General features: G+C 45.0%; 1 protein-coding gene and 1 non-coding gene across 8 annotated transcripts in view; both read right to left on the bottom strand.

The window, feature by feature from the left end:
* Positions 1–23,254, bottom strand: part of COL23A1 (collagen type XXIII alpha 1 chain) — a 386,992-nt gene that overhangs the window by 343,563 nt on the left and 20,175 nt on the right. For all 7 annotated transcript variants that reach the window (XM_018050569.1, XM_018050565.1, XM_018050570.1 and 4 more), the window contains exon 2: positions 16,557–16,623. In XM_018050569.1, coding sequence (XP_017906058.1) covers positions 16,557–16,623 — 67 coding nt within the window. The remainder of the gene's footprint in view (positions 1–16,556; positions 16,624–23,254) is intronic.
* TRNAK-CUU lies at positions 15,125–15,197 on the bottom strand. The gene has a single exon. It is a non-coding gene; the product is annotated as a tRNA-Lys (tRNA).

Here is a 23,254-nt window from a genome sequence, read left to right as displayed (position 1 = left end):
TGAGCCTTTCTCAATAATCCTAAGAAAGGACCTGGGACCAACTGAGTTGTCGCTCCGAGGATTCTGGCTAGAGGATCTGGAACCTTCCCACAGCCAGCCCTGGGGGCTCAAGAGTCCCTGCCCCACAGACACTGGGCGGGTACGCCAGGGTTCACGCATCGCTCTTCCACTTCTCACCACCCCCTTACCCCTCTCTCACCTCAGATCTACCCTGCTTTCCCTACCGTCTCCCTCCTGAGTTTATCACCTCACCCCCGTGCCCCCACCCTCTCCACACATATACCGTCCTGCTCTTTTCTACACACCACCCCCAGCAGTGAAGGGTGAGTGCCCAAGGGAGCAGAACTAGACCCTCACAGACCCTCGACCCCCAGCTCCTGATGGAACTCCTGGATCCCAAAGGGGTGGCAGGGGAGGGGGGCAAGAGGAGAGGGTGTGCACTTTAGGGAGCAAACAGGCCCGGGGCGGCCTGAGGGTACTACCTTGACCTCGTAGACATTAAGCCCAAGTTCTGCCTTGGGGGTCATGTAGCGGAGGGGGAGGTCACTCTTGGGCAGCTGCTCCTGGCCTTTCTCAGAGGCAGTCCCCTGTCCTCTTAGAGCCTCCCACCCTTCCACACCCAGAGAGAAAGTATCGAGATCCATGGCCAGATCACACCCCCTTGCCACGGGGCACTGTGAGCCCACGGTCATAGCTAATAAATCCACTGCTTCCAGGCACAGCTGACCCTTCTGCAAGCACTTGGGCCAACACAGTCTGTCTTTACCCCAACCTATGGGGCAGGCAGTGCCAAGGATGGGGGTGACACCCAGGGGTAAAGTCACCGTCCAGTCCTTCTGAGGGTCGTAGAGCCCGTTCTCTGCTCTGCCTACAGGTCATCCACTGCCCCCACCCACCCAGGGACACATGGTCTCATCTCTGCATTTTAAAAGTACATTTTTCACAATGCCCCACGACGGGAGGAGTGTGCACTTCCAATGGGGGAGCCGGCCCTTCCTCAACACCATCTTTTGTTTTCTGGGCCGCTCCTTAGAGTCCCCAATTCCTTCAGAACCTCAGCCTCCAGTGCTTTGAACCCCTTCCTGTGCTCCCCTGCTAGTGGGCCACACAGGCTACTTCTAAAGAAACGACCAGACGACAGGCACCTCAAGCTTGATCATGTCGTGAAAATCATGACCTTGTGAGGAAGGCAGCTTGGCTGCCTTCATCCTATTTCTAAAAGCTGGACTAAACAAAAATGAAAAAGAACAGTGGAGCAGGGAAGAAGAGGCTTTGGTGGATCAGGAAGGAAACCTCAGGGCCATTCAAGAGAAGATGATTTACCAAGACGCCTGCTGACAATCTATAAGGCAACAGAAGGAATCTCAAGTACAAGGGCTCCTGAAGGAGCCAGGAGTTTTTCTTCCTTCATCTTCAAGCAGAAGGTTTGCTGGAGGATTCTGACACTAAATGAACCAAGAATCTAAGCAAAAATGTCTTTCTTTTCTGTGGAGGAAACAACAAAAGGAAAGAGCTGGCTTTACTTACTAAGTACCCCCTGCCCTGTAATAATGGTCTGTTTCTGACTCTCACCCCCTGGGGACCACAGACCATTTTCGCTAGGGATAAATGAACAGACATTACGAGATGCCTAGGGTATGCCAAACACTTCCACATAAACTTGTCTCAGTATATCCTCAGCACAAACCCCCGAGGTACATAATATTTTCCCATCTTACACACAAGGAGATGGAGAGTTTAAAGAATCAGATCACTTACCTGAGTTCACAGAGCCAGTGGGCGACCACAGCTGGCATTCATAGCCAAGTCTACTTGTATCAAACCCAGACTCCCCTCCCCTATGCTGGGCAGCACCCTGGCACCTGTTGGGGAGGTGCTCTTACCTCTCAACCCTGATCTGGAAGCCCCAGGTAGAGGGCTGGACACAGGAGTCAGGGCTGCCCAGGAGGGCTCTCTACTGCGAGACCCTGAACCCCAGGCAGAGTGATAAACCAAAAAAACAGTTGATACAGACACATGCAAGACACCTCTTACTCCCCAGGGTACTGCCCCTCTGCTCCCGCTGGCTGGATTCCCAGAGCTGCCCTGCATCCTGTCTTTTCCCAGCCTCCTTCCCCCATCTCTAGTCCCCAGAACAGCACAGACCCTGCAAGTCTGGTTATTTACCCTCCAAAGCTGCCTCTCCCGTGGTCGGTCAGGCCTGGGGGCTCACCCCAGGGCCCAGCCCCCGAGACAAGTTTATAAAGGGACAGAAATGATGATGCAAGCAGCAGAGTGGGACAGAGCGAGCCGAACTAAGAGACCAGGGAAAGAGGGACACTTCCATGTGTTTCAGCCACAGCTAATCCTATCTGTACAGTTCAGCAAGGGCAGTTCTTTCTGTCCATGCCACCCACTTCAACCAGCCCCACCAGGATGGAAGGCAAGCTGAGGCCAACCGGTGCCAGGTTCATGGTAGAGCATGCCTGCGTTACCTCTGGAAGGCTGTGTATGTCCGAGCTTTAGGATGGTACATGGGGGTTGGGGGCGGGGGGGGGGGGTGGGTCCCAAGCTAGGGTGAAGCCACAAGAGGGAAAGAGGATAGGCTCAGTGGGCAAAGGACAGAGAAGAAATTCAGGGAGACATACGTGTTCAGAGGCTAGGCCTTCCAACCTCGGGAGGAGGCTGGGAATGCCTGAGTCTACAGTTTTCAAAGCTTGCTCTATTTAGGCAATCTGGGGATTGGAACAGAATGTACAAGAAACATTAGCTGCAAATGGTTAAGAAGGCTTCTCAGGGAGATTCTCAAACTCTTTCCCTGTGAGGAATAGATTTCTGACACAGAAAGGCAAGTACCCAAGGCAAGCTGGCAGGACTGGACCTGACTCAGGTGTAAGGGACACTGGCCAGCACCCAACCAAAATGCAAATAACTTTAATCATCCAATCATTGGCCCCTGGGGCCAACTCAGAACTCAGCAGAGCACCCTGGCTAGAGTTAAGTCTAAGATAAGCAAGAAAAAAAGTCACGTGGTGAAAGTATGAGAAAAACTGAAAGAGAGTCAGGATAAAGTCTAAAAATAAGAAGGGGGTGGACATCCCATCAATGGGCTTCCCCACAGGCATTGAGAAGCTGCCCTTACAGGATCGCCTGGTTCCTGGACAGTGAGGAACTCAAGAAGGATGTTGTTGGCTGCGGCAGCTTTATTTATAGATTTTTATTACCCCTTCTCTATAACAGTTCTCTAGCAGACTTGTCACTGTCACTCCACAAATCACTTAACTGTATTTATAATATGAGCTGAATTCTGTGTGTTCCCATAGTAAACGCAGCGTTTGGCCTTCCTCCCCTCCCCCACCCCCATCTAACACTCAGTGGAAGATCTGTTATGATCCTGGGGGTAGCAGGAGTGAGGGAAAGATGGAATATAACACCTGCCTTTTAGAGTTTCACAGGCTGGGGCAGAAGTGGTGACAGGTAAGTGAAGCGACCCCAACTACAATATGGAATTGTTTGAGGGGGTCCCCAGAGTACAGTCAGATCACAGAGGAGGGGGCAATTAATTCTGCTTAGAAGATGAAGAAGGTTCCCAGAAGTGGGAGGATCAAAGCTGGTCCATGAGGAATGAATATGAATTCTTCCAGTAAAAAGCTAGGAGGGGAGACATTTCAAGCAAAAGAATGACATGCAGGTTCCAAGTGAATGGCATGATTGAGAGACAAATTCCATAGGCTTCGGAAGGTGACACAATTTGAGAGATGGGTCTAGAGAGGGAAGCAAGAATCAGATTGACAAATACCAAGGTACGGAAGGCATGAAGAGAAGAGACGTGCAGAGAGGTCGCTCAGTCGTATCTGACTCTTTGTGACCCCATGGACTGTAGCCCACCAGACTCCTCTGTCCATGGGATTTTCCAGGCATGAATACTGGAGTGGGTTGCCATTTCCTTCTCCAGGGAATCTTTCCAACCTAGGGATCGAACCCGGGTCTCCTGCATTGTAGGCAGACACTTTACCGTCCAAGCTACCAGGGAAGAGATGGAATGCATACTGGATCCTAAATGCGTGGGAAGCAGGATAAGTGAACTGATTGGCTAGAGAAAGAGAAGAGGAAGAATGCACAGTGCCTAGATATGTGACCAAACATTATTCTGGGTGTTTCTCCAGGAGGATAGTTTTGGATGAGATAAACATTCAAACAAGTGGACTTAGAGTAAAGCAGATTGCCTTCCATAAAGTGAGTGGGCCTCATTCGACCGGTTGAAGTTCTAAATAGAACAAAAAGAGAGAATTCTCAAAGAAGAGAGCATCCTTAGGATTCTAACTAGAACATCTCCTGAGCCTCCAGCTTGCTAATTTATCCTAGAAATGTTGGACTTGCCAACCTCTATAATTGTATAAACCAGTTACTTAAAACAAGTCTCTCTGCAGACACAGAGAACAGACTCATGAACACGGGCTGCAGGGAGGAAGCAGAGGTGGGATGAATGGAAAGAGGCGCATAGAAACATATACACTACACTATATAAAACAGACAGCCAATGGGAATTTGCTGTATGACTCAGGGAACTCAAACCAGGGCTCTGTTACAACCTAGATGGGTGAGAAGGGGTGGGAGTGGGGAGGGAGGGTCAAGAGGGAGCGGATATATGTATACCTATGGCTGACTCATGTTGATGAATGGCAGAAACCAACACAATATTGTAGAGCGATTATCCTTCAATTAAAAATAAATTAAAAAAAAAAACAAGTCTCTTTACATAGGTAGGTAGGTAGGCAGGCCAGTAAATGGATAGATAGACATACATATCCTATTGGTTCTGTTTCCTAGGAGAACCCTGACCAATACAGTAAGGAACAAAGACATCTTCCAGACTTCAGGCTAAGACAACACTGCAGCCCAGGCCAAATTCACATGAATACATGTGTGTTCAGAATCAACACACTGTGACACATGGCCCACTCAAAGTGAGGCCCTGCGCTGCTGCCCCCACCTTTGCTGTGTCATTTAATCCAAGAGCTGACTGTGTATGTCCTCTAAGATGTTCACTAGTCACATCAAAATGGACAGATCTGAACAGAGTCCTCATTCTGTTCACCCCTTTTAAAGCAAATGGCACCACTGAGTTGCCCCAAAATTTGGGGTGTCATCCAAAAGCTAGGAGTCATCCAATCACTCCCCCTTACTCAGTCCACCTCTAAGTCCTGTCAGTGTAGTCTCCCAAATCCACACCAACTCCATCTGTGTCTTTCCATCACCACCACCATGCCTTCATCTGGTCTGGACCATTGTAATAATTTCCCTGTAGTTTCCCCACTTCCTCTGCTCCTACTTTCCTCTCAGGCACTCCTCCAAGACATTCTCCCTTCTATATCAGCCTGAGCTTTTCAAAACTTAAACTGGACAATGTCACCAGTATTTCAACCCAGCAATGATTTCCCACTGCTTTTTGGATGAAATATACACTCTCTGTGGCCAAGAGGCTCAGACACATCTACTGGATTGCTCATCATGCCCATCCCTGCCTGCTTCAAACACTGACCCCTCCCTACCCCCAGAAGACACCCCAAACTTTTGGCTACCTAAGAACCAAATCACTGTTCTTAGGGCCTTGGGATATCTTAGGGTGCCTGGCTTCTTCTCCTTATGCAGATCTTGGCATCAATGTTCCCTCCTCAGAGAGGCCTCCCTGACCTCCCTTTCTAAAGTAGAAAATCTCAACACCAGCACCCACCTGCACCCTCTACTGAAGCACCTGCTCCGTGCCTCCATAGCTGTCATCACAATTCAGAATTATCTCATTTATCTGTAAGTTTATCTTTTTTATTTGTCTGTCTCCTCCACCCTATCCATGACACTTGGAATGTAAATTTTATGTGGCACAGACTTTGCCTTGTTCATCACTGTGTCCTCAAAATCTAACATGGTAAGTACATTTGAATGAAGAATAAATAAAATAACAAATAACTACCTTCTAAGTTTAGGATTATGGTATCAATATGAAAGAGTGGCTAATTGAAGCACAGAGAGGCTAAATAACCTGCCCAAGGTCATTTAACACTAAATGGCAGATTCAGGACTCAACTCCAAGTCTGTTTTACACCAGAAGATGAACTGTCCATCTCTCCCCATGGATGTCTATATTAACCAGTGTCTATGCACACTTTTCCGCTTTAATAGATCCTTTAGTAATACAATATTTATTAAATACAAACACCTCTGGTGCACCTGCGATATTCCAGGTATCTTGCTGTGTGGGTGGACCATGGACATTAAATAAGGCAGGGGCTGTTTTCCCAGGGGGCTTCCCTGGTAGCTCAACCAGTAAAGAATCTGCCTGCAATGCAGGAGACCTCAGTTCAAGTCCTGGGTCGGGAAGATCTGCTAGAGAAGGGATAGGCTACCCACTCCAGTATTCTTAGGCTTCCCTGGTGGCTCAGCTGGTAAGAATCTGCCCACAATGCAGGAGACCTGAGTTCAATCCCTGGGTCAAGGAGACAACCGCAGCACACGATGAGGTAGGCAGGATGGGTGTGACCCAGCAACATATTTGGACAGGCCTGTGACTAGCCCAGGGCTAGAAACAAACTCTGTTTTTGCTTTTTGAATGCGTACCTTTCAGCTGTTTTGCTTTTTGTTCCTGATTATGCTCGGAACAGATGCTTAAATCTAATCACTCAGTGATCATCACTGTTCACACTGTGATATTACTATCAGTTTTCTCCCCATTCTTGAAATATCGTGGGTGCCTTTCCCCTATAAAGGGCTATGAATGCTATTCTCCACGTTTTTGCTACCATAAGTGATGCTCTGATAAACATCACTGCCACCTGTACACAGTGGTCAGTTTATATCCTGAAAGTAGAAGTGGAAATGCTTGGGAAAAGTTTGTGCTTTTAAAAATGCTGTTTATATGCCAAACTGTCCTCCAGAAAGATTGAAACAAATAAACATTATCAATCTGATCAGTGAAAACTAACATCTCATTTTACTATCTATTTCCTCAATTATTCGTGATGCGGACCATCTTTTCCAGGTCCCAGAGCAGAATACGTTCTCCAGAAGCATTCACTAAAGGAAAGTGCCAGCATTTGTAATTTTCCTACTAGGAACTCCCTACTCATATCCTTTGTCCATTTTTCCACTAAGATACTTGGCTTTTCCCTATTCTTTTGCAAAAGTGCTTTATAGCTTGTGAATATTAGCAATGTGCTTGCTATATATGCTGAATTTTTTTCAGCTTACCATTTATCTGTAAACTTTAAGGTGGAATCTTCTTTCTAGGCAGAAAATTTAAGCTTTTAAGCTTAAAGCATTTAAGAAAACATTTCTTCTATAGCAGAATTTTTCAACATTGGAACCACTGACATTTGGGTGGGATAATTCTTTGTGTTGGGGGTTCTCTAGTACATTGTAGAATGTTTAGCAGCCTTCCTGTCCTCTACCCACTAGATGCCAGTAGCACCCTTCAAGTTGAGACAAATAAAAAAATGTCTCTAAACATTGTCAAAATCCTCCAAAGGCTAAGTCATCCCTGGCTGAAAACTGCTGCTTTGTGGTTTCTGACTTCGGTACCGTGCTTATAAAGTCTAGTTCCACTTCACAGTTTTTACAAGTGACCCATTGTATTTTGTCTTGCCCTCCATGGTTTTATTTTTCACAGTTAAGCCTTCGGTCCACGTGGAATATACTTTAGCATAAGAAGAGAACTAAGAAACGGAATATTATGACTGCATTGAACTTACCCCTGGGAAAAGGCACTCCCACCATGTGCGTAGCTCTTGATATGTGAGACATTTAATAATCCCAATGTACAAAGTTATATGACACCTCACAGAGTGAAGAGTTGCACCTGTCATCCAACAGTTGGCATGGAGTTGGCCAAGATGGCCAAGACACTTGCAGGCTCATCTTCCCACAGCTTCAGCAAGTCTCTACTGGGTTTAAACAAGACGTGTTCAGTAAATGTTGGTCGGATGGGACAACTATTTTAGGAATATGTTTGCTAGTGGCTATTTTACCACTTACATAATCAGCATCATTTGAAATCAACAACACACCACTCAATTCTGGAGTCTGGAAAATTCTCAACGATCTTCCGTTTTAGTAGGAAAAAAACACCAGAGTGAAACGTTAACTTTGTATTTCACTGTTCTTGGTTTGAGTTTTGTGTACTTTCTAATATATTTTTTAAAACATTAATTATCCTTTTTAAAAATGCTGTTAGATTTCTATAGAATTTAATGAATATAGTGGGCTCCCTCTAGTGGTCACAGAAAATCTTCAAATCCCAATGGTCAACACATGGCTAAACCTCAAGACCTTTATTTATAGGACACAGTATATTTTATAATTAATAGGTTCAGAGTGGCTAGACAATGCCTTAAGAGAAGACTTCTAATTATTTTCTTCCATCCATCAGTGGATCTACAAATTGGTTTCATAAGATCACTGTCTAAAACTATGGTTATCATCTTCCCTTCTAAATCCCTCTTTGGGGATTTCCTGTTTCTGTTCAGGATATCTCCTCCCCCGGGCTTGAAGCTTCGGGTATCTTTGTTCCCTCCAGTGCCCATCCATCCTGTTTGTGAGCTCTGTCCACCCCACGGCCCGGTGCCTCTCACAGCTGTTCCCTGCCATCAACTCTCGTGGCCCTCATTCAAGTTCCCATGACCTCTCCTCCAGGGGAGCCATTCAGCAGATATTTGTTATCCCTCTTTCATACTCCAGCACTGTTCTAGGCTCAGGGGATGCGTAGGGCAGCAAGACAAGACCAGCCTCATCCTGAGCACCCTCTCGGTGGGTGATGTGGTCCAGTTCATCCACCAAGCTGTGTCTATAGTCCTCCTCTTAAAGCTGGACTCTACTGACACACCTTCAACCGTCTCCCATGGAACGAAGCCCACATCCCTCCATAATGAAGACCCACCCTCACCACCCTCCAACCAAACAGAATTCCTGACACTCCCAGAGCTCCCCTCCGCCTCTGCTCAGGCTGCCAGACCTTGTGGAGTGTGTCCCCAACCCTAGATGGCTAAGATGCCAACAAGTCTTCAAAACCCTGCCCTACTGTCATCTCCCCCCCCAGGTCTCCTTGATCTGAGGTGATCTCTCCCTTCTTTTAGTTTCTCTGGGACTTTTTCCCTCCAACAACTGGGTCTGCAAGTCCTCTAACAATCTCAGACAGTATCACCCACAGGACAAACACAGAATTGGGGGTAGAGAGAGATGAATGAACGAACAAATGAATGAATTCTCCAGGGAGTTCTGGCAGGGAAAAAAAATCAGACACATAAATTATCTTCTTCAACTTTGTACAGTGTGAATAGTGGGATAAACTGCCATTAAGCTACTTAGTGTCACCATAAACACAAGTCAATGAGGATTTGACAAGTTGGAAAAAAGTATCATTTAAAAAATTCTACAAATAAGAAATAACTCAAAGGGGATAGCAACTTTTTGCTTCAAAGTACAAGAAGCAAGTTCCTAAGCCAACTAATACAATAAACAGGCTGAATAGAGTAACTCTGACCATTTATGCTCTGCTATGTGACGTTTGCCATAGAATGTACCAGGTTTTGTATCACTTCCCCATTGAACTTCATGCTCTCCTAAGCAGTTTCATTCCTCTGCTCAAACTTCCAAACATTTTCACAGACCAGCCGATTTCTAACTATGATTAATCTGCTTATTAATTTCTGGAAACCTACACTGCAAGCGCAGTGCCTGTCATTTGGAAACCACATGCCATACCTCTGGGATATTATGCAAGGACACAAAAAGGCACAAAAAGGAAATGAAAACTATTAACTGTTTTTCTGTAAAGTTCCTAATACTCTCTAGGACAGGTTGAGCCCAGTTAAAAACCAGTGCAAACTGTATGGAGCTCCATGTTTGGCACGATGACGTCTTTCATACGCCATTAGTGGCTGACAAGAGTTCGTGGGCCACAGGTTTTCTTTTCCTTTCCAGTTCCCTACTTCTGGGCTCTGTCACTAGCATTTTCTCACCACGTCCCAGAAGAACATGCCAAGAAAGTCTGCCAGGCCTCTGTTGTTTCCCTCTAGAATATTCCCAGCCAACTGCCAACTCTGAATCGCCTTCTCCCTATCTTTCAGCCCTGACTGACATCGGTGAAAATCAGGAAGGTAAGAGGCTGCACACAGTGGATCTGGCCTGGCCTGGGGGTAAGGGATCTGGGTTCCTAACCACCAACTCACTTTCAGGAAGCAGTGCCAGGCCCTGTTACAAACTTTCTTCAAGCTCATTCAGTCCTGCATGATTCCCTGAGGTAGGGACCATTAGAAATCCCACTTCACAGAATGAAAAACTGAAGCAACAGGAGGTCATGGAGTTGGTAAGGGACAAAGAATTTGAATCAGGCAGTCTGGGTCCAAAATTCAAGTGTTTGATCACGGAGCCGCAATGTCTGTTGGACCAGTTCAACAGAGGAACAAGACTTACGTGCTTGAAGTAGAAGCAAATCTCTTGTCAAAACTGGGGTCCCTGCTGAGGAGCTCCTGGACACGTCTGGCCAGCTGCCCCCAGGAGCAGGACTAATGTGGTTATATGTTACTGTGTCTACCCAGCTACACCCCTTCTCTCTTTTTCTGAGAATAGCACCCTAATTGTCCTTGAGGTAACCACCCTTTCCCACTCTCAGCCCACATGATTCTGCTAGTGTCAAGCCTCCCCACCACCAGCCTGCCCTCAGGTCACGTGACCCACACCTGGCCAATCGGTGTGTCCTGTTCTCCAGGCACAGCAATTAGTTCAGGGAGAGACATCTGCCCCAAGCCAGCAAATCAGGATGAGCTCTGGGACTTCTTTCTTTAACCATGGTAAAACATAGATAAAGTTTAAATAACTATTTTAACCCCTTAAAAGTGCACAATTTCATGGCATTTAATGCATTGACAGTGTTGTATAACCATCACCACTATCCATTTTCCAGAACTTTTCCATCTTTCCAAATGTAAACTCCGTACCCAGCAAAAATGCGTGCTAAGTCACTTCAGTATTGTCCAACTCTTTGCGACCCCATGAACTATAGCCCACCAGCTCCTCTGCCCATGGGATTCTCCAGGCAAGAGCACTGGAGTGGGTGGCCTTGCCTTGCCCTCCTCCAGCAGGGTCTTCCCGGCCCCGGGACTGAACCCACCACTCTTCCATCTCTTGCACTGGCAGGTGTGGGCTCTTTATTGCCAGCTGGGAAGCCCAGTCAGCACCAATAACTCCCTGTATCAGTCTGCTTGGGCTATCAAAACTAAGTACCACGGTTTGGGTGACTTACACAACAGAAATCTATTTTCTCACAATTCTGGAAGTTGTAAGTCAGAGATCAAGAAGTCAGCACGGTTGGTTTCTGCTGAGGCTTCTCTCCTTGGCTTGTAGATGGCCATCTTTTCCCTGACTTCAGGTCATCTTCCTTCTGTAAGTGTCTGTGCCCAATCTCTTCTTACAAGGAGACCGGTCCTAGTGGATGAGGGCCCACCCTAATGGCCGCACGTTATCTTATCTGCTTCTTTAAAGACCTCCATCTCAAATACAGTCTTATTTTAAGAGGTACTATTGCGGGGGGGAGGGGGTTGTGGGGGGCGGGTAAGCACTTGAACACATGAATTTGGGGAGGATACAATTCGGCCCATAACACTCCCCATTCCTCAATGCTGCCATCTTTGAGACTGGAGAATACTCTACCTGCTGGGGTTGCTCAGAGGGTCTGATCTACTGCTGGGGCCATTAGTAGCCACCTTCCCACTCCAAGGAGATGGTGTCTGAAAATGACACAGGGAAGAGCTGAGAGATGGAGAGAAACCCCTGAACCCAGATATGCCTGACCTCTACGCTATCTCTAATCTCTTCATTCCAGTTGTATGAGCTAATATGTTTCCTCTTTGTTTCTTTGTTTTAACATAATTAAAAGAGCTAGTTAAGGCAAGGAGCTTTTACACCAGAATGGTCCATATGTCCAGGAGGTGCAGGCCGTACCTACACGGCAGCTGTTCAAGTGGCAGAGTCTAGAGTCAAGTCCAGGCCTCTCAGGCTCTAGGGTGCCAGTCCCGACCCATCCCTCGGGATGCTCACATGTTCACAGCACAGTAGGGACCAGGTGGTGCCCAAGTCTCCCACAGAGGCAACTTTGCAGCCACCCTCTGCCATTGCCCTTCCTGCAACATTCCAGAATTGCTGCTCTGGGAAGGGAGCTCCCCAAACAGATTGAGGGGTCCTGTCCTTTCAGCGCAGTGACCTAAAGCCCTGCAGCAGTTCCTCCCTTGTGATGACTTTCAGTACAGAGCGAGAGGAAGGCAGGGGACAGGGCAAGACAACAAGCCTCCTTCCCACCCAACACTTCCTTGAAGCACAGTCTGTAAGAACACAGGATGGGAAACAACTCAAATGTCCCTGGGGTGGGGAGGACTGGCCCGGTACCTCATAGGACTGCCCAACAGCCTGATAGGATTCCTCATTTAACCCAAAATGAGGCGGCATTGCTCTCTGATCCATGGACTGATTCAGATCATCTCAGAGGGAAACTGCAAACCGAGAAGGCAACACAGGGACAACATATTCGCATAAAACCAAGAGGGGAGCTACTCACTGAAATGGATCTAAATGACCTCAAAAACTGAGCTGTCCAACTCTATAGCAACCAGCCACACATGGCAACTTAAGATTAAACAAGCTTTTGTAAAATTAAAGTACAGTTGATTTACAATGTTGTGCTAATCTCTATTGAATAGCAAAGTGACTCAGTTACACACACTCATACATTCTTTTTTTATATTCTTTCCCATTAGGGCTTATTTATAACACTATACATTAGGACCTTGTTTATCCATTCTGAAACAAAAATTATAAATTCAGTCCGTCACTTATAATAGCCACATTTCAGGTGTTTGATAGCCCCACGTGGCTAGCAGTAGCTGCTATATTAGCAGAGAGAAAGAACATTTCCATCATCACAGAAAGTTCTATTGCAAAGGACTGCTCAAAAGGACCTCAGCAAATGGGTAAAGGGCCCCTGGAAAGGGGTGCAGGTGAAACAGGGCAGAAAAGGGGAGAGGAATTATTTTTCACATGTAATCTTTTGTAGTACTTATAGTACACATATTATTTTCCTATTCAAAAATAAACATTTTAAAACTTTAAACACATTTTAAAACATTTAAGTACATAAGTAACATAAGAAAAGAAGATACTGGAATCCCCAGGGACACAGGTAAGCTACGTGAATCTACAGCCTGGAGGTCTCTGCTGAAGGAAGAGAAGTCTCTTCTGGGGCAGGTGTATGAGAAACAGCAGCATCAGGGGGCTCCTAGGTGGCAGCCCCACACGCCTGATTCACACCTGGTGGTGCAGGAAGCTCCTATGCCCCTTACATTTTGATCATCTCAGCAACTTCATAATTAGAGTGATTAATAGTCCCATTTATTTTAGTTACCTGAGGCTGCCACAACCAATGACGACAAACAAGGTGACTTAACATGACAGAAACCCACTCTCTCATGGTTTTGGAGGTCGGAAGTCCAAAATCAAGGTGTTGGCAGGGCTAGGTCCTTCTGAAAGCTCTTAGGGAGAATTGCATCCATGCTTCTCTCCCGTTTCTGTGGCTGCTGACAATCCTGGCTTTTCCTGGGTTTGAAGAAGCATCTCTCTGGCCTCTGCCTCCATCTTCCCATGGACTTCTCCTCTGGGTGTTTCTGTGTCTCAAGTCGCTTAAACCTCTGTGTCTTATAAGAACACTCATCATTGGTTTGGGGGCCTACTCTAAATCCTGGATGACCTCATCTCAAGATCCTTCATTATGTCTGAAATGCCCCTATTTCCATGTTAGATCACATTCACAAGGATCAGGGGTTAGGAATGGGACGTATCTTCTGGGGGGACAATTCAACCTCAGCTATATTGTTTTATAGACAAAGAGTTCAAGGGCCTCTCACTTGCCTGAGGTCACAGGGCTAGTTCAGAGCACAGTTCAGTCACTCATCCCACCACTGACTCCAGTAAGAGAAGAATCTTGACCTTCCAGCCCAAAGCCTACCCCTCCTTTCAGCCTCAGAGCTCTGCGAGCACCCACTTCACAATGGGCAATACACACAGAAGAGCCGCCCCCTTCTCTGGCCTGGCTTATCTGCCTGCTGTATCCTAGGATCTGACAAAAGACTACACTGTCCCCTGAGCCGTGGGAAGGAACTGGGGCCGAGAGATCTGTGGGCATCTCAAATGAGATGGGGATCCAAGTTACAGAGGGTGGTCTCCGTGTCCAGACGCCAAAATTCTGGAGGGCAGATCGGAGCCAGAGAGAAAGGGAATGAGTTAAGGCTTCTGGTATTGGAGGAAAAGGTCTCTGTGCTTCTCATGGCAGAGGTGAATGTGCTAGCCTATGGGGTTTCACATTGATAAAAGGTTCTAGTCTGAAGGGCTCAGATCAATCCTCCCGCTCAAGATGACAGGAGAGAAAAAGCAGATGCGGACATGGGTGTGCACTGGGGCCTGACAGGCTGTGACGCCACACCCCCTGGGCTATGCTAGCCTCACCTGCCAGGATGGCCTGGGTACAGCCACAAGCCCCCCGGACAATGAACGACAGTACAGTGATGCCCGGAGAGAAGGGCAGGTCACCATGGTTCTGACCAGCTTTCAGCCTCCATGCTCATACAAGAGACCTTCTTGGTGGGTCAGAAGTCCTTGGGGGAAGACAGGGCACAAGACTGTCTCCAGGTCCTGGCCTTTGACCTGTATTTCCTCCACAGCGTCAAAAAGCCTGCAGAGCCCACTCCAGTATTGGAATCATTTACTGATACAGTGAATGGCTGGCCAAGATTTGGACCTGGTTTGGATATATTTGGGAGCTCCATGTTGCCTCACTGCCTCCCTTCTCCCTCTCCATCTATCATCTGTATCGATGATTTTCAAACTTTCAGTCAGCAACCCACAGCAAGGAATCCATTTCACACTGGCAATTGCAAATATAAATAGCTGAAACAAAAACCTCAGTATTTCTATTCCAGTCTCTGCTAGTTCAAAATTTCAGAACACTGGCTACAGCCCACGTAACTGATTTCAAGTCTCATAAATGCATTGTGACTCCCAGGTTTGTCTGTTTGTTTTTGGCTACACTGCTCAGCTTGTGGGCTTTTAGTTCCCCGACCAGGGATTGAACCCAGGCCCTCAGCGGTAAGAGCGCTGAGTCCTAACCACTGGATCACCAGGGAATTCCCAGTGACTCCTAGTTTTTAAAAATCTCCTCTACATAATTCACATGATTTTACATCCATACAATACTCAGAAAGGACAGGGAAGGAACAAAGGGATTATTTTATACATTTTTCAGATCAGCCAGAAATTCACTGATGGAACTGAAATGTTTTTTCCCCCATTGAATTGCAACTTCTGACTTCCTGATCTGCTTATGATGTCATTACTTATCATGTCTTTTTCTGTCCTATTAAAATCTCAGAAAGAAAGTGAAAGTGAAGTTGCTCAGTGGTGTCCAACTCTTTGAGACCCTATGGACTGTAGCTTGACAGGCTCCTCTGTCCATGGGATTTTCCAGGCAAGAATACTGGAGTGGATTGCCATTTCCTTCTCAGAGTTCCTACCGAAGGCTAGCTCAAGCTCAACTCCCACTGGGTCCCCAGAGACTGAATTTCCACAGCACAGGTCCACCTTTGTACAAATCTCAGGGCATATCCCAACCTGGAGATAATAACCATTGGTAAGCTTAGTTTCTGGACCAGGTGAAATGGCTTCAGAAATGCCAGGCAATCTGTCTAATGAAAGGCATGATAGCAAGGAATAGGGTGCCTGGGTTCAGCTCCTGTGTTCTCTCACCTTGTCTGGCATGGTGAGATGTCTGGGAAATGTTATGATTTTTCACTCACTCACTAGTATTATACACGGTTCTATGAGAGGATTAGTTTACACCCTGAACACAGTGGGGCTGAGACTACACCCTAAATTCTCAATCATAATATGTGCAGAGCTCTAATAAGGACAACCAGAAGACCTAATATGGATCAGGATTTAAGTCACATGGACTAGGAACCAACAAATCCTCATTTCTAGTCACAGCCACCTGGTCTATACCCCCAAAATCCAAGAGACATGATTATTTGAACAAATCAGACCATGTTTACAGCTCCTTTCCTCTTCCTCTACCATTATTCCCTCTATCTGCCCCCTTATGTTTGAAACAGAGCTAAGAACACAATGTTAACACTGCATGGATGGTTCATGCTTGTTTCTCCATCTTTTTTTTCTCCATCTTTAAAAAGGGATGGCTGCTACTTTCCTAGCATTTGAGCCTTTATTATTAGTCATCTCAAAGAGTTTTTAGCTCCTCCACCAATACCACTGTCCTCATCTAACCAAGTCAGTTAATTTTGCCTGAATATTTATGACACACCTACCGCCGAAGATGTAGGGAGAAAGGACGGTCCACAAGGTGCCATAGATAGCCTGAAGCCTGAGATGACTCTCTTGACCATGGCTTTGGCAGTTTTGAGCAGGCAGGAGAGAGAAGGCCAGGTCTCCAGAAGTCAGGAGCCAGCAAGGATTGAACATCCACTTACCTGGGGGGCAGACACAGTCTGTCGGTGCTTCTCGAACTGTCCGGAGCTTGACTGGTCCCTCCAACTTCTGAATCAGGGAGAAAAGGGGGGAAAATAAGGATGAGTTTCGGACAACATGGGGTAGAAGTGGAAAAATCAGCAAAAGCCAATATGTGAAAGATCTACAGTGTTGGTGCTGGTGCTCTCAAGAACAGCTTTTAAAAGATCATTAAATTCTATAGGCAGATTTAGAATGGGAGGAGAAACAGAAATGAACATGAAGCAATTACTTGGGAGTCCTTGAATAGAAAGTGGCAGGTTTCTGCCTTGTAACTTTTTCAAATATAAATCTGGGAATGACAAAGGGACCTTCAGTCCCTGGTACGAAGACAGGAGGCCAGAGCAGAGGGAGGCCAGGTACGGTCAATCAAAACTAACTTCTGTAAGAGTTTTATAGTTTCTGGTCTTACATCAAGTCTTAATCTAAATTAATTAACCTTAATTAATCCACTTTTAGTGTATCTTTGTGTATGGTGTTAGGAAGTGTTCTAATTTCATTCTTTTACACAAAGCTGTCTAGTTCTCCCAGCACCACTTACTGAAGAGACTATCTTTTCTGCATTGTATATTCTTGTCTCCTTTGTCAAAGATAAGGTACCCACAGGTGTACAGATTTATCTCTGGACTTTCTATCTTGTTCCATTGGCCTATATTTTTGCTTTTGTGCTAATATCATACTATCGTGATGACTGTAGCTTTGTAGTATAGTCTGAAGTCAGGAAGGTTGGTTCCTCCAGCTCCATTCTTCTTTCTCAAGATTGCTTTGGCAATTCAGAGTCTTTTGTGTTTCCATACTAATTGTGAAATTTGTTGTTCTAGTTCTGTGAAAAATGCCATTGGTAATTTGATAGGGATTGCACTGAATCTGTAGATTGCATTTAGTAGTAGAGTCATTTTCAATATTAATTCCTGATGGAAATGTAAATTGATACAGCCACTATGGAAGACTGTATGCAGACTCCTTTAACAAGTAGGAGCAAAACTACCATATAACCCAGCAATCCCACTACGAGGCATAAACCCTGAGGAAACTACAATTGAGACAGACACATGTACCCCAATGTTCATTGCAGAACTATTTACAGTAGCTAGGATATGGAAGCAACCTAGATGTCCATCAACAGATGAATGGATAAGGAAGCTATGATACATATATACAATGGAATATTACCCAGACTTTAAAGGGAACACATCTGAGTCAGTTCTAATGAGATGGATGAACCTATAGCCTATTATACAGGGTGAAGTAAGTCAGAAAGAGAAAAACAAATATCGTATATTAATGCATATATATGGAATCTAGAAAGATAGTACTGATGAACCTATTTGCAGGGTAGCAGTGGAAACACAAACATAGAGAACGGACTTATGGATGTGGGAAGTAGGGAGGAAGGAGAGGGTGGGATGAATGGAGAGAGTATGGAAACATACACACTACCCTATGTAAAAGAGATAGCCAATAGGAATTTGCTGTATGACTCAAGGAACTCAAACCAGGGCTCTGTAACACCCTGTTGCTGCTGCTGCTGCTGCTGCTAAGTCACTTCAGTTGTGTCCGACTCTGTGCGACCCCATAGACTGCAGCCCACCAGGCTCCTCTGTCCCTGGGATTCTCCAGGCAAGAATACTGGAGTGGGTTGCCATTTCCTCCTCCAATGCATGAAAGTGAAAAGTGAAAGTGAAGTCGCTCAGTCATGCCCAACTCTTAGTGACCCCATGGACTGCAGCCCACCAGGCTCCTCCGTCCATGGGATTTTCCAGGCAAGAGTATTGGAGTGGGTTGCCATTGTCTTCTCTGCTGTAACACCCTAGAGGGGTGGAAAGAGGGTGGGAGGGAGTTTCATGAGTGAGGGGACATATGTGTACCCATGACTGATTCATGTTTCTTTATGGCAGAAACCAATACAATATTGTAAAGCAATTATCCTTCAATTAAAAATAAATAATTAAAAAAAAAGCTTACTCCTAATAGCTATCCCTGATCCAGAGACCACCCCCATTGAACCTCAAGGAACCCCAAAGCCCCCTTGGCTGCAGCCTCTCTAGCCCATAGGCTTCAGACCCACTGGCTTAGGCTTAATGCAACCTGACGATATTTTCTTTCTTTCTTACCTTGGCCTAGGAAATCTGGTTTAGTACAATTTAACAAGAATCTCTACACATGCCCAGCCCTGTGCTACATTTGGCTGAAGGGAAAAGAATTACCATAGATATGTAGTCAAAAGGCCCAGCTCTGCTACTATGACAACTCACAGTACAGCCCTAGCATTATCATCACCTGATGTGAGGACTGAATTATTGCCCCTGCGTCACAGGAGACACAAGCTTGGAAAAACTAAGAAATTAATCCCCAATCCCATATCTGGATTTAGGGGAGTGAAGCAATTGACCCATAATCCTAAAACTAGCCAAGACTTGAGTCTTGACAAGAATATACAAAGTATTAACCTTTTTCTTGGGGAAAACAAAACAAAACAAAACAAAACAACTTCCTAAACATAGAGCAAAGCAAATCCCAAATGTATTAACTTGAGTTAAAAATGCATACCACCACTAAAAGGGTTACTGAAGGTTCAAACCTTAAAATGTAATTTTTCTCAACAATAAAAATTTAAAAATGCAAGTACAAAGACCTGGAAAATAGCACAGCAAGCAAACAAAAATGTAATTTTTAAATCACTGTTTTAGAGGAAGTAAGAAAGGCACTCTCAGATTTGAGCCCTTGACCACCAAGCCTGGAAATTTCACACAAGAAGGGGCTGAACAGGGAATTCCCTGAAAGTTCAGTGGTTAGCACTCTTCACTTTCACTGCTGAGGGCCTGGGTTCAATCCTTGGTCAGGGAACTAAGATGCCGCAAGCCATGCGGCCACAGCCATCAATCAATCAATAAATGGGGCTGAACAGCCCAGCACCAGGAGCTGGAGATAAAAAACATAATCAGGGTAGGCTCTGGTCCCTACAAAGCACTTTTCAAGTTCCACCTCCACTCCAACCTACTAGCCTCACCCTCACTTTCCAGATGGGCCACAAAGACTGAGATTGAAAAGAGCTGGAGTTAAGGTCAAGGTATAACTGGAGGATGTACGATTATGAACCTTTTTATCACAGGTGTTTGTGAAAACAGTACCACGACAAAACTTCTCTATCCTCCCCACACCATCCCCTCCCTCCCTCCCACCAACCAAAGGCCTTGGCTTGCCTCTTGGCCCCAGGTTCTCAGCTCCAGACTCCCACCTGTCACTCACTCCTGCTCAAACCTGATGCCCTCTGCCTAGAACTGCCCACCTGGCTCAGAGCCACCCTGAGAGCAGCCTGGGGTGGCGGAGAACCTAAAGAAGTCTCCCCACAGCTGTCACAGTCTCCTACCAGGTAAGTGACACCAGCAGCAGCAGCAGACGCCTCTCCCACCCCCACCTCACCATGCCCACTGGACTCGGAAGCATCCCGGCCATGCCCATCCTCACTGAACTGGAATGCCACAGAAGCTGCCCTGATGCAGGGACAAGATCAGGACCTTAGAACTCACTTTCCCCTCATTGTACTTGCAGGTATTATTACAGATTTCAAAATTCACTTGGATAAATAATCCAGCCTTTTAGTTTAAGCCAGTCAATTTGAACCAGAAGTTCTCATCTGTTTTTATCATTTCTAGAAAGACTAGAAGCTACACTCTTTTTTCCTTTTTTTCAGTAACAAAAGAATTTAACGTTAAAAAACAATTCGCTTTCAACAAGTGCCATCACATCTGGGCAGCTCCCTGATGGGAAGGGGACTTTATCAAATGCTGATAGGAAACACAATTACTTTTAAGCTACTCTTATCTTCAAACAAAAACTAAACAGAAACCTATTGAAGAAAGGGGAAAAAATGTATTGTTAAGGCTGTAGATGGGATCACAAATAAATGATTGAGTTTTTGTTTCGTTATTTATTCTAACTCCTTCTGTGCATTTGTTTTTCTGGATTAGATGGTGAATCTGCAAAATTTTACCTCTTAGTCCTCTACTCTTTCCCCATTTTAGAGTCCCTAACTCTGGAGTTGAAACAACTTGACTAGAAACAAAAAAGTGAAATGTCTGTATTAGAAACTCAATCCCATAATCTTTATTTCAATGCCTTTTCTTTAAATTCCTGAGAAAATCTTTTGTGTCCTGGTTTGTAAAAATGACTCAAAAGCCTCAACTTTTTATACGTACCCCAGCATCTGCAAACAATATGGTCTTGGTTTTACATATGCAAACAAGCTCTAACTCCAAAAGTAAATAAAGAATGAATTTCGGAGAAAAGACTCAAGACTTTGGGAGTTCCCTCCAAAAGAACTGAGAAGAACTTGGAGTTGGGGGAAGGGGTGGTGAGAGCTGGGAGAAAACTAATCAGGGAAAATCATGGTTTCCAAATTTTCAGATGGTAAAATTTATCAGTGATCTATTGAAGCATTAGTCTCAAACACTGCATCAGTTATTTGATCACATCCCTGAACAGCTGCCTTTTGATGAAATAAAGATTAATATACAAAAAGGATTATATTATATTTCTGCAAAGTGCTACAAACAAAGCCACAAAGGCATTCCTATCCTTTGACAGAAAATTCCTACTCTAGGAACTACATCCCAAGGAAATTAATCATTAGGAGTAAAAAAATTATATTCATGATCTGTTGCACTGCAAAACAGTGGGTATATTTTAGAGAAGGATGATGAATCCCCATCATGAAACTGTCATATCTTCATGAAAAATCATTATGAAAACTATGTAGCAACACAGAAAAATGTTTATGATACAATGAATAATGTTTACATCTGTGTAAAAATGCAGCCATGGGATGGCTACCAAAGCATCTGCCCACTTGGGTGTATGGATCATGGTGCTTTACTTTTTAAAAAGTTTTTTCCACGCTGTAATATCTTCTCAGTGGGGGAAAAAAAAATCCTGGGGAGGAGAAAAGCCAAAATGAAGCCCTAAAATTTCCTTGCCTAGTGCAATTTTTGAGTGACAGACATGATTCTGTCTTCTCAGGAAGCCCTAATTTCAGGATCAACCCTGATAAAACACACAGGCACCACAAACACCAGAGGAAGGCTTGCAGAAGATCAAAGCCCTGCTATAGTTACATCCTCTCTGCCTTCCTTCCAATCCCTGTAGGGAAGGGCCCATGGGTACATTCTTATAACCACCAGCAACTCAAGAGAGCAGCATATCCTGGTCTCTTTAACAGTCTTTTTTAACATCCCACCGTGGTCATGACGATTTTGGTGATGATAAGGGTAACAAATATAAAGTATTATTACCATCGTTTATTGATTACTTATTATGTGCCGGGCACTGTGCCAACAACTGTTATCTTATTGAGTCCTCCCAAGAATCCCATGAAGCTAGGACAAGCTTTAGACTCATTTACAGATGGAGAAGGCAGTGGCACCCCACTCCAGTACTTTTGCCTGGAAAATCCCATGGACGGAGGAGCCTGGTAGGCTGCAGTCCATGGGGTCGCTAAGAGTCGGACACGACTGAGCGACTTCACTTTCACTTTTGTTTCATGCACTGGAGAAGGAAATGGCAACCCACTCCAGTGTTCTTGCCTGGAGAATCCCAGGGACAGGGGAGCCTGGTGGGCTGCTCTCTATGGGGTCGCACAGATTCGGATACGACTGAAGCGACTTAGCAGCAGTAGCAGCAGCACAGATGAGAAAATTGAGACTCAGGGGAATGCAAGCGTCAGGACTGGACTAGAACCCTGGTATCAACTAACTTTAATCACAAAGTAAGACAACCTCTGTTTACAAGCACTTTTCATGTCTAATAAAAAAGAGTTGCTGTAAAAAATCCAAGCCATACAAAATGACAGAGGCAGAAATTGCGTCAATATTTGCCAAAGACTGAGGGAGCAGGAGGAATGAAGCACAAAAAGACTCATGGAGGACCTGTGAGGTGAGAGAATTGTTCTTTATGGTGCTGGGATGATGGATATACTCCATGCATTTGTCAAAAACTATTGGCCCATACATCACAAAGAGGAAACTTTAATGGATACAAATTTTTAAAAAATCAACTAGGATGTTGAAAAAGTCCAGGATGGAATGCAGACTGAGACAAATTAATGTAACTATATTAAAATTACATGATATAACCTCACTGAAAGTAGTTGGGAAAAACGTGCAGCTGACCTGAGTCACTTTGCAAAATAGTGTTTCAGTTGAGAACTGTGAGCTGAAGACCAAAGATACTGCCTATAAAGGCAATACTCTGGTAGGTATAACTTTCACACAGGGGTATAGGGTGGCAATTTTGAAATTACTATGCATATATATTGGGGTTGAGCAAATAAGTAGATAAACTATGGGTAATGGAGTCAGGTTTCTCACTGTCCGAGAAAGAAGTTACAAATAAGCAAATGGGGAAAGCTAAAATGAACAGTGTGATGCTGGATTGGTCAGAGACATCACTATGAGGTCATGTTATGTTATATACACAGACAGATGCATAGAGAAATAATTACAATTATGTGAGTATAAAAGAGTACACATGTACTCTTTGTGCCTTTCCTGTTTGCAGAGAAGACCTATAACCAATGACCCCCTAGTAGCAATAAGCATATTCAGCACCCAGATCTTGGTTTCTAAATACCATTCTCCAGTGAAAAGAACCATGACTCCTCGGA

This window comes from Capra hircus, chromosome 7, assembly GCF_001704415.2.
Source record: "Capra hircus breed San Clemente chromosome 7, ASM170441v1, whole genome shotgun sequence".
Taxonomy (NCBI): domain Eukaryota; kingdom Metazoa; phylum Chordata; class Mammalia; order Artiodactyla; family Bovidae; genus Capra; species Capra hircus.
This window is presented reverse-complemented; position numbering and strand designations above follow the sequence as displayed.